This window comes from Montipora foliosa, chromosome 1, assembly GCF_036669935.1.
Source record: "Montipora foliosa isolate CH-2021 chromosome 1, ASM3666993v2, whole genome shotgun sequence".
In the NCBI taxonomy this organism is placed as follows: Eukaryota; Metazoa; Cnidaria; class Anthozoa; order Scleractinia; family Acroporidae; genus Montipora; species Montipora foliosa.
This window is the reverse complement of record NC_090869.1, coordinates 61041761-61054260: the sequence shown is the minus strand read 5'-3', so window position 1 is coordinate 61054260 and position 12500 is coordinate 61041761. Positions and strand designations below refer to the sequence as shown.

The following is a 12500-nucleotide window of genomic DNA, read 5'->3' as shown; positions in this document are numbered from 1 at the left end:
TATTAATAGCGTCAACATACAGTTGGACCAAGGCAGCAAGGCCTGATTTAAAGTATAATGGACACAGGGTTACCAGGAGTTTATATACTTTGACCAGGAGCCCATCAACGAGAGCCTACAACTCCAATACTAGGTCTATGTGACGGCATTTTCACAGATCAAGCTATTTTTGAAAGAGTAGTTAAATGAGTGAGTGACCAGTCTCGATCCCATGGGCAATAATTTCTCATGCCAGATTTGTGATTAGCTTAGTGGAAACGTCTGGTTTCGCAGCAAATTCAATCTAGCCGCTCCACAAATACAATGAAGCTGTACGCTCCTTTTCATAGGCCCCTGCTTTGACAGATTTGCTTGCACATCATCATGAACAAAGCCATGGTAGTTTTCGCGTTTATAAGTAAAATCATTCGTGTCGTGACTGAAATATGGAAAACAAGGACAATCCAAGCCAATATCCTAGTTTGCCATGAGAATAGGACGATCACATGAGTTTTGGAGGGCATATAGTTTGTTTGTGGCCCGAGTAGCTAGCATCATTTGCGCCCGAGCGGAGCGCTACGAGGATGCTACGAGGGACACAAATAAACTATATGCCCCACAAAAGTGATGACATTAAGAGAAGCTATGATTCTAGAAGTTGTGAACGCAATTTTAGCGATTCACTACTCGCACAATCCCATAATGCAATACTTGTTTTTTTTTTTTTGTTTTTTTTTGGGGGGGAGATGGGGGTCCTTTTAAGTAAAAACAATGGATATCCAGTTCACGGAAGCATGATACAATGCTAAGAGGAAATAACTTGTATTGTTTTTATGTAAAGAACTCCCCAAAACGTATTGCATTATGGGATTGTGCAAGTAGTGAAATGCGTAGAGAAACCTGAAGAATTCAGGACTTTAACTGGGTTTGAACCCGTGACCTCACGATACAAGTGCAACGCTCTAATCAATTGAGCGATGAAGCCACGGCCTTTGGGAGATGATCATTTGCGGGTGCTAATGTTCCCGTGATAAATGAAGCAACGAATGAAATGATATGTGAAATGAATCCCATATTGAAATGAGGGTGTGAAATTAAGTGAAGATATGATCCTCACAGTTTTGAACGCAATTTTAGCAATTGCTTGAAGGAGCCTGAAAAATTCACTGAGGACTTTAACGCAGTTCACATCCGCAGTTCAATATGTGATTCATTTCATACAATATCATTTCATTCGTTGATTCATTCATCACGGGAACATTAGAACCCAAAAATGACCAGATCTCAACGACAGTGGCTTCATACTGAGCTCAGTTGGTCGCACTGGTATCGCGACGTCACGTGTTCAAACCCGTTGTTGTCCTGAATTTTTCAGGCTTCTCAGTCTATGCAATTGCCAACATTGCGTTCATAACTGCGAGGATCATAGCTTCGTTTGGTTTCATATCCGCATTTCAATATATATATGATTCATTTCATATATCATTTCGCAAGGCCAAATCGTACAAATTCATTCAATAAGGAAAAATGTTTAACAGAGATGTAGCATGAAACTATGGCATGGAAACTTGTTGCTACAATACGATCAGCTAAAACAAGAGCAAAAATTGAGAAAAAAAAAGAGCAAAAATACTCATCCACAATAATTTGCAAAGAATGTGTGTAATCGTCCTACAAAATTTACAAACACAGTGAAGGATCGTAAGACAAGGCCTTCGGTTTTCAGTTGTTAGTCGAGACCAGCTGAAAATCTAACCATTTCGGGATGAAGTTACTCGAAGGCAACTATTTCTCCGCAGTTATTTTGAAAACCATGAGTGAACCATCTCCACCATGTCTACCTCCGATGTTCAACCGACTGAGCCCTTTCCAGTTGTTTAATAATTTCTTTAATTTTTTTTTTTGTGTGTTAACGTCTTAATATTAGAGCGGATGCAGTGCGGTATAAAATGCTCTGTATAAAGCGACAGAACGATTCTAGAGGAGTGGGAGAGGGGTGGTATTGGGTGCCAATGACAAGACAACTTGATGGGTCGACCTTGCTGGGAGACCTTATGTGACTACCCAAAGAGGGTAAGTGAGTGCACTAAATCAAGTGAAGAGAGAGGGAATTTCAGATCTTACCGAAGAAATGTACAGTCAAGTAATCATTTGACGCTAAACCTCGCTTTGGGGAGGAGGCTACATGATGACGCTGATGTCACAAGTGATAAAATCGTTACTGACACGTAATTTCATACATACCTTCACCTGTTACAATCTCACCCTCATTGAAGCTGTATTTTGGTATCAATACTGATCGCAACAATTGCTTGAATTGCTCTAATCCACTGAGAAAACAGGGATTCAATCTGCTTTTATTGCTGTTCATGTTTCTCAGCAATTCGCCATCAGCGCTTGGCGGAGGCAGGCTAATTGCTTGAAATCCAGGAAAAAAGCGCAGTATGCTCTCAGCAACTTTCTGAGCGTTATCCCCGTCGGACCGCCTTTGATCTTTAAATACCTTAAAGAAAGTTCGAAATAGAAAAAAAAAGCTCTGACTTATAACTGTAATGCAGGTCACAGAACAAAGTAAAGGAAACCAACTTATCCCAATGGCGAGGGCTGTGGACAATCTTCTTCTTATATAAGATATCATGCAACTTAATGATAGTAATGATAATAATAATAATGATAATAATAATAATAATAATAATAATAATAATAAGACGAAGAAGAAGAAGAAGAAATCAGTACTTATCATGCGTATTTCTCAGTGTCAGTGACACAAGAAGCACATGACCTTCAAGAGTGTAACTTGCAACTCTTTTCCTTGGAGCAAAGCTGGGGGTTTTAGGACACCAATGTTATGCCCAAATATGGACAAATATGAGATCAAAGGCGCACGCGCAGGAAAATACACGAGCTACGTTGCATCCAAATAGGGAAATTTTTAAACTCAAAAAACCCCAGTTCTCAACCCGAGTTTTAAAACGCTTTAAGGTTCTGAGCTTCTGCTGACACTCAATGCCCTATAACATCAACTAGGACTAAATTAACTTATGGTATATACTACTAAGATAAAATAATGCTAAATTTAAAAACAAATAGGTCGTAATGTCCTCGGAAGAAGAATGTGTTAAGGTTACTTTTAAATGTAAAAGCAGATGGTGATGATTTTATTTGTTCAAGTAGGGAGTTACAGAGAAAAGGTGCAGAGAATTTACAAGCATGGTCGCCATACGAGCGAGTTCTGGAAGACGAGATGGGTGGGTTCTGCTAAAAGAGGGCGGGAAGGTGAACGAAGAGTAGGAGACTTATCAGGGAGTTAATGTACTCTGGTCAGTCGGATTTGTCAGGTCACGTCATTTTTTGTCATGGCATGGCATGACATGCACGTCAGGTCACATCACGTCATGTCATAAAAGGTAGTCTATATAGAACCCCCTAGTCTTTAAAAACAGTGGGTGAATCTTTGACAGGTAGGGCCGGTTCATAGCCCTTTTCATGGGTGCCCTCAAAACGCATCCTATGCAACCTAACCGGTTTAACACAGATCGAAATTACTTCAAACAACACAACTCAAAGCTTCGTTTTAAAAAAAGTCTGTCGACCAAACATAATTTAAGTTACAAACAACAAAGATAAACGTAATGGAGAAGTGATCTACTAGTCTAAGTTATTTCATTCAACAGAGGTGAACTTTGAAAAAGAGTTAGTCTGAACAGTTCCGAAAAACCCTAATTGCAACCATTTTAATCTTCTCTAATGTTGTCCATCCCTGCCTCTTATTGCATTTGCTGTTTTCAATCAATGCTTTAAGAAGCTGTTTTTACGTTTCGCTTTGATTTGGCTGCCAGTTCCCAGTGGCTGAATTTGAATAAATTTTATGAAACAGCCCCTTTAGAAGTAGTATTTAAAACAAGCTGTACTTCCTTGAGTAGTTTATAATCCACGTTTGCATAATTTGCAAGGACTAGTGTCACTAACAGTACCTATTATGTCCTACCCGCTTTAAGAAGTACTCTTTGATGTCCTCGCAATCTGGCGGGATGCTTTGTGCCACGTCTCTGAGAAGCCACATGAAGAATGGAAAGGTTTTGTGAAAGAATTCAGTGTCTTTTCGGCAAGCCCCCATGCTCGGGTTTCCGTCGTTGCTTGAGCGAAGTTGAATGCGCTCCGACAATTTCACAATAAAACTAAAAGATCGTTAAAGTAAACAAATGAGTGATGCTTTCGGGACCGTATATTCTCACGAAGCGCGGCAAAGTTCGTGACTCTCACCGACAAAGTCATGTCAGACACGATTGGACGAATCCAACCTTATAGAACATCTGCATGCTAATTTGGTGCCCAAATGTCTAAGAAGCATGAAACCTTTTTCTTTTCCTTTACTTTTTCACCTCCATCTTAGCAACACAGAAATGGGTTTTCAACTGGGTTGGCATGGTAAATTGACCACCGTAGAGCTGAATTTGAAAGCTGACGTATTTGGGGATTATGAGTTGTCGTTTATACAACGAAAGATGGAGCTACGCTATTGTTGGGATATAGCAACGTGGGTAATAAGAAGAATAAAATATTTGAAAGAAAAGCGTTTGTTAATTCCGTGATTAGTGAGGCAGAAAATTTGAAACTGAAAATGAAAATGAAACACTAGCCAACACATGGTGACCAGCGGCCTTTCCCTGCATCAGAGCATCAAAGAAAGCTGGAAATAAACAGGGGCAATCAACGACCAATTTGTTGTAAAAAGTATTATTATACCCCAGTTAATGAAAACAAATGTTATGAAGGCATTTTCAGGTGTTTTTCAGTGTTGCTGGAAAAACATTATCTGTTCCTTTTTCCCAGCAAGACACACAAGAAATTTCCCAGCCAGCTAGATAAAATTGGTTGGTTTCCCAGCCAGCTGATCAAATTTATTTCCCAGCCAGGAATTCCGCGCGCTTTCAAATCCCTCGATCCGAAACGACCGAACAAAAGCGACACAACCGGGACAACACAGGTTTTTTCGGCAAGCGCAATCACTCTGACCAGCCGTCGTATGTTTGTGACTACTCTCTGGGAGAGGGAAGGGGTTCTTTTTTGTTTTTTTTTTAGCCGTCCTCGGTCTTCAGAGTTTCTACAGCCAGCTCGGGTTGAAATGCTAGAAAAAGTCAGTAATTCCCAGGCAAAACCTCTGTCAATAACAAAATTTCCCAGCCAGCTCATCGAAACACCTGTATTTTTGCCAGCCAGCAAGATTCCTCTGGGGAACAGATAATGTGAGGAACAGATTCGTTGGGTGCCCCTGAATAAAGGCCAAACAAAGATTTATTTTTCAAATGGGCTCCCTCACTCCCCACGGAATTAATTAACGCTTTTCTTTCAACTAATTTATTCGTGTTATCTAGCTCTATCTTTCGCTATATATGAAACGCTAACAACTCATAGTTGAAGGTTAACGCTCGAAACGATCTCTTTCAAATTTCTCAAGGTGGTCAATTTACTATATCAATCCAGTTGATAAACCCATTTCCCCACCGTCGAACCAACACAGTTTCTAAATGCCTTTATCCATCTGAGTAAGTTTTTTTTCTTATTTAGTTTTGATGATTTCTTCCGAGGGATACATTGATGTTAAGGTGGCTCAAACTCGCGGTTTCAAAAATTTTGGAGGGAATGTCTTAATTGACGGATTAACTTACATTAAGGCCATGTTATGAAACCAAATGAAACATCAATGATTGCTTAACAAGATACATTCGTTAATATGGCGTAAAATGCTACCATGGCAACAAAAGAGCTGTCTAAAAACGCCGCCCTATATTTTGCCATTAAACGATTATATCTCAATACCTAACTAAGTGAGCCCCATTGCTGAAAAGTGATTAACAGGCTAAGATAAAACTCTCTAAAAAGCTAGAAAAAATTCTCTGGAGCAGATTCATAGCCACGTTTACAACTGGAAATTCTAAGGTGGCTCTATATCCGCTCCAGAGAATTTTTTAGAACTTTACAGTGTTTCATCTTAGCTGATCAATCACTTTTCAGCAATAAAAATTGAGGTTACCGAGTTCGTTTGTGAGATGAAAGCGTTTAAGGACAAAACAATCAATCTATTACGTCACATCAATGAATGCATCTTGTTAGCCCTTTATTGGTGATTCATTTGGTACATAAACATTTGCCTTTATGTGAAACAATTTGGTACATTCAATCCTTCCAAATAGTTCAGTTTCTTGAGAGTGTTAAAACTGGTTTGCACCTTGATGGCTTCCACGAAAATGACGAATTATAACTTCAGTCTATGAGCTATTTATTAAGCTTTATATAATTGTATACTGTTTTCAATACACGGATTTTATACGAAGCCTGATTTCAAGTTTTTATCCTCAAGTCTTATATCGAAACATTAACACCAAGGTTTCTGAATGATAAACATGTTTTTTAATTAACTTTAAGTGTCTTTTTTCTTTTTTTTTTTTTTTTGAGCTCGTGACAGTACAATAAATACTTCTCACTCACGACTTAAGAAAGGATACTCTAAGCCATCAAGATCGTGTCTCGTTGGTACGCCAGTGGAATTGTAAATCATCACGGAGGCCAGCAAGACAGTAAGAGTGAAGATTTCATGGTCGTCTAAACCCTCTCCAACGACAGCATCAATTCCTTCGGAATCCAGAAGCACCACTGTACACTCTTGGCCATTGGAAAGCTACATAGCAAGTCAACACATTTCTGAAATTCTATTGCAAGTACTGGTAAATTTAACGGCTAGTAATGACTGTCATGGTCACATGATTCAGTCAACCATGTGCGTTTAATTGCAGAGGCCATTAGAGTGGTTTTCAACTAAGTGTCGAAAGTAATTAGATACTTACTTTGGTTTATGATTACTTCACTCAGTGATTGGTTCAAAGTTCTCGCGCCACTTCTTCAACCAATCAGAAGTGAAACCAAAACCGATCGTGGCTAGCGCATGCAAATTTGCCTGCGCTTTGTGTCGGCTACTTGTAATTACTTTGAGTTTTGATTGGTTTACTGGATTGTCTCCGTCCTTTTTGATTGGCCAAAGTAATTACTTTGGTTTAAGTTTTACGACACTCATTCGAAAACCGCTCTAAAACTCTTGTTTGTTGTTGTTACACGTGTTTGGTTCGCTTTATGACCCCCCCCCCCCCCCCTCCGTTACAATGACCCAAAACTGGGATCCCACTATTCTCCTCTAAGTGAGCTGAAGAGATACATGTCACAGTTCAGTTTTATATTTGGAATGCAAATAGCAGCTCGTTTATCAATAAAAAAAATCTATGGTTACTCAATTCTTCGAGCCTTTCATTTTCTTGCTGAATTCTGGTCAACGGTGGCATTCTTCACTATTGTCAATCAAATTTGTGAATGAGTGCATGACATTCAGCCAACCACAAGGCAGTTCTGCTTAAGTGATTGACGGCATTGAAAAGCGAAACATTCGAGTGAAATTTAAACCTCGAGGCATGGTAATTCTACTTGACATGCGCGGATTTTAAATTATCTTTATTCTACTTGTATTGTGAGGTCACAGAAGCAGAAATAAAGACAAAGATATCCTTATCATTACCTGAAACTTTTGAGGCACAATCCACATCCATATTCCCATTGTTTCAGGATCGAAGTTGTGCCCCAAAGGAAAAACGTCTGGCTGGTCAAAAGCTTCGGCTAAAATGTACGACTTTCCCCTTCGGTACTGGCCGGCAATTGACACAACACATACTGGACCTAAATATCGAAAGGTAAGGAAAAATAAAGTTTGAACTTTTTATGAAGAAATCAAATCAAATCAACACATATCAAATCCTTAGGTTGACATGGGAATATCAGAATACCCGCAGAAATCTCACAACCGTTTGTGAACATGTTGAATCGAAGTTGAAGGCGATGTTGAATGAGTTGAAATGCGTTAAACTTTGCTTAAACAGCCACTCAGAATTGATTTTGTTATTACGAATGTTGAATGAAGTAGAAGCCGTTTGCCACCCAGTCTCGTCCCTAGAGTCCGCTTTTCTTTTGGTCAGCACCAAGAACATGGACTCTCGGCTGGCCACTTTCAAAGGAGAAGATCTTAGACAGCAATGACCAGAACCAGGTTGCTGACCAGCGGTTTTCGTTAAAACAATGGTTTGCTGGGGGTGCTCAGTCTCGCGGGCTCAGAAAACCTGGTTGTGGTCATTGTTATTTAAGGTTTTTCCTTTCAAGGAAGGAAATCCGCAAATGATGGACTTCGGGCTCTTCTACGCATGCTCCGAAATTTGAGACAACAGTTATTGCCAACGGTTACAAAAATGAACCTCCACTACGACTGCGCATAAATTGGAAGTGGCCAGAGTCTGTGGTCTTGGTGCTGACCAAAAGAAAAGCGGATTCCGGAGACGAGATTGTTTGCCACCTTCCGTATGCGTGTGCGCACTAATCGCTTCACGAGAGGTCTGGTATTCAACCTGCGGTTGTTATAAATGGATATAGACATAGAACGCCATTGAGAGACCTTTGTTGATCAAATGTTGATGATGTGTTGAAACTGTTTGCCACCCCACTGGTCAACAGCGTTCAACAAAATCGAACGATTGTCAGTGAAGCAAATCATGTGAAGCCGTTTGCAGGGCGTTACTAAACACAGGAACGGAACGGAACGGAATATACCGGAATAAACCGGAATATGCCGGAATGAGACGGAATGAGTAAGAATGGTACCGGAATATACCGAAACGAGGCGGAATGACAACAGAATAAGGCAGAATAAGCCAGAAGGACACCAGAATCAAGCTGATTAGCATGGACCGGAATGACAAGGAACAAAAAATGATTCATTCTGTTAATGAATAAATGTTGCAGAATAGAGAGACTGACAAAAAAAAAACAAAAAACAATTTACATTATAGGGGAAGTAACAAGGCTTGGAACGAGTCACGATATGTTCTCACAATTCTTTATGTAAATATATTATCAACGATCGATCTTTTTTTCTGTGCTTCTGGTTTCTTTCTTCAAACAAGGAAACACTGCGTTCAGGTTCGATGGCATTATTGCCAACAATCGGGAAGACAAAAAGAGTCTTCCGGCCGTTTGCGCGAATCTATTTCCGTATATCTCCATCATGTGTGGGTCGTGGGAAGCAGGCAAGCAGCAACGGTAATTAGTTTGTGGTTCGCTGAACTTGATTGTGATTGGTCAATACACAATTGACCTGTCAGAATGATGTTGTTGACAGGTTTACTGACTCGCACAGTATATATTTTCACGAAAAAAAATAGTACTTCCACAAGAAATAATTATTCATTTAGCGACGGATATACCTGTCAAATCTTTTTCGTGATCGAAGTGTTCCAAATGTTACAAAAGGAAAAAACACATGCAATGCCCTTAGGGAATCACGTGACACAACAAAAGCATTTTTCAGGTTTATTCCGCCTCATTCCGGTGTCATTCCGGCTCGTTCCGGTATACTCCGTCACCATTCTTGTTCATTGGTTTCACTCCGGTGTTATTCCGCCTCATTCCGTCATATTCCGGTTTATTCCGGTATATTCCGCTTTATTTGTGTGTCATTCCGCCTCATTCCGGTGTCATTCCGGCTCGTTCCAGTATGTTCCGGTACCATTCTTGTTCATTCCGTCTCATTCCGGTGTTATTCCGCCTCATTCCGGCATATTCCGGTTTATTCCGATATATTCCGATCCGTTCCGTTCCGTCCCGTTCCGTTCCTGTGTTTAGTAACGCCCTCCGTTTGCGCTGGCTGGCCTTACACACGCAGAAAGCTGAAGGTTGACTTCTTTTTATTTTAATTACGAGTCCATTTACTACTTGCCTCTGAAGGAAATCAACTATCTTGCTACTTACATAAGACACCCAACTCTTAACTTTATGTTAATTTTCCGTCCGGCACTGATAGATTTCTTTTGATTTGTTTACAGCGTATAATATATGCAATCAAGTTACCTTTCACAGTCCTGAGTTTTTGGAGAGCTGACTCAACAACGTAAAGTGAATGTCGTTGTTCCCCTGTTTTGTCGCAATAACCAGTAGCTGCATTCCAACGGCAGTTGTTGGGAAGGCAAAGAGGGATCGCTATGTCGTCGGCGGTTTTTCTTCTGGATGACATATTTCCTAGCCTTTGGTAACAAAAAAACCATTAATCAGCGATTTGCCTCTCAAGCGCTAAGTATTTTAAAGACTGATCCTCTCGAAAATATTTCCAATTCATCCGTGAGGCAAAGAAAATCAAAATATGATGAAATCGCACAGTCCGTCTACATGGTCGCTTTTTAGTGCCGAAACAGCAATATCTCTGACGATCTTCATCACCTAAATATTTTGCAGGCAGAGTCATTTTGCATGATGCAGAGTCATGTTCACCGGAAGAAAGCCGGAAGGAAGAAACCGAAAGTAAATAATAATAACAATAATAATCTTTATTTATATAGCGTTATTTCTACTAAGAAACCAATAACGCTTTACAATAGTAATGCGTGTAAAATATATGATAATAAAACATGAAAATAAATGAAAAATTGCTTCTTAAAAAGAACATTTAAAAAGAAATGTTTTGATCTGCTTCTTAAAGGTGCTTAAAGATCAGTTTCTCTAATATTGTTAGGAAGGCTGTTCCATAGCATAGGACCATTCACAGAAATAGCTCTTCTTCCATATGTCTTAAGGTTGTACCGCGGAACAACGAGGAGTCTTTCGGAGGAAGAGCGTAAAGACCTGGTCGGTTCATATTTAGTGATCATGTCAGATATATAGAGTGGCGGAATGCCGTGGTATGCCTTAAAAATGCTGCCGAGAGATCAAGTAACAGCAGTGCGACCCAATTACGTTCATCAATACTACGTAGAATATCATTTTGCACCTTTACCAGCGTTGTTTCAGTACTATGCCCTTGTTTATAGGCCGATTGGAGAAATAAAGTTCTAGCTCTCGTTGACTATCTTTATTTAGAATTTAACACTTGTATGAGCTTTAACTCGCAGAGTAAAATAGTAAAACGCCACTTTTAGGCGAGAGTCACAAAGCAGTTATTCGGCGAATTTTGAATTTAACATGTATGAAATAAAGTTCTAGCTCTCGTTGGCTATCTTTATTTAGAATTTAACACTTGTATGAGCTTTAATTAACTCTCAGTGCTGATTTTTAGCTTATAGCTATCGCCGGTATCGACTGAATGCAAATTGATTTCGACTTATCTCGACTGGTTATATAGTGCCTTTGCTGAAAGTCAGGGTAAAGCTCACAGTGAACATCAAAAGAACGAAACTTATGCGCAGGCTTTTCATAACTACTCCGTAACAGACGTCCATTGCGGCTAGAATGCATATGCAAGACATGATTTTCGCGTCGGTGAAGATGGAGAAAGGAAAGATCAAAACTGTAATCAATTAATATAGTAAAACAAGCGACTAATACTTTTCCTTGCCAACCTTCTCTGAAAGACCACTTAGCTCTTTTTCCTTCCTGATTGTTGTCCAAGGGAATCGAAGATAAACTGTTCGCCTAGGATTGTGTTTCGTTCGAAATGAATAAATTCCTTGCTAGAATGATCAGAACTGAAATACCCTGAAAGACTGAGTACGGGGAAGCCCTAAGTGTATTCTTAGAACTCAAACAGGAAGTTCGAAAAAGAGAAAGTTGACTTTGAAACTTACGATGATGTACACAAGTTCATTTCACGTAACGCCAACTAAGGTGAAATGCTACTAATTCAGTTGGCGATGTATGAAACTCTGCTTGATGATTTCGCACTGGAATGAAAAGATAGCCGTAGATAGGGGACCGTTCATTTTTATGAGAGAGGGGGGGCTGGTGGGATTTAGGGGGAAAGCACTCGAAAAAAATTGGCTTGAAAGAGGGGGGGGGGGGGGGGGGGGTCGGAAGAAAAAATAAGATTAAAAATAGGATAGGAGATGTTAACAAATTGAAGAAAAATTTAGCTCTTTTATTTATAACAAATATGCTAAAACAGTTCCAGGGTAACAAGAAAACTTCTCAACAGCTTTTTTATTTTGACAGTGAATGTACCATAATAACAGTCTTGAATAGTAACAACTTTCTTTCCATTCATAAAAATGTTGTTGCCAAGCGCATATAAAATTTAAGACCAATAATTTGAGTCCTGAATTGGAACTGACCTCGTTACCAGGGCTTTTCTCTGAGAAATTAATGGGGAATATGCAGACGAGCGCGGCCAGCAACGAGACGCTCAGGACGAGCAGTAACAAGCTAAGGAGAGCTGAAATTGCCTTTTCATTCTTTTGAGCGAGGATTTGTTAAAAGCAGCTTTCTAGCTTTCAGGTTTCTTTCGATAAATTACGTGAATGTAACAAAATGACTTTTTTCTTCCTTTTTAAATAAGCTAGTGAACGATAAATAATACACATCGTTAAATAACCATCGACAGTAGTCAAATTAAAGGCGTACAAGTGCTTAGACCGATAAGCCTCATCCTGGTACGATTCTTGCATTTCCATACCTTCTTTAAAATATGAATTTTTGGAGAACAGAGCAAAATCCAACTGAGATGA

General features: G+C 39.6%; 1 protein-coding gene across 3 annotated transcripts in view; it reads right to left on the bottom strand.

The window, feature by feature from the left end:
• Nucleotides 1–11537, bottom strand: part of LOC138003514 (guanylate-binding protein 6-like) — a 20445-nt gene extending 8908 nt beyond the window's left edge. Inside the window, exons 1-7 of one of the 3 annotated variants that reach the window (XM_068849622.1) lie at nt 11400–11537; nt 9919–10091; nt 7544–7701; nt 6486–6658; nt 3968–4157; nt 2224–2482; nt 1–42 (exon numbers count right to left, since the gene is read on the bottom strand). The exon at nt 1–42 is cut by the window's left edge and continues 254 nt beyond it. In XM_068849622.1, coding sequence (XP_068705723.1) covers nt 1–42; nt 2224–2482; nt 3968–4157; nt 6486–6658; nt 7544–7701; nt 9919–10081 — 985 coding nt within the window. In that variant the 5' untranslated portion in view covers nt 10082–10091; nt 11400–11537. Of the gene's footprint in view, nt 43–2223; nt 2483–3967; nt 4158–6485; nt 6659–7543; nt 7702–9918; nt 10092–11385 lie in introns of all 3 variants that reach the window. The other 2 variants (XM_068849636.1, XM_068849629.1) reach the window with 2 other exon arrangements.
• Between the last annotated feature and the right edge of the window lie 963 nt (nt 11538–12500).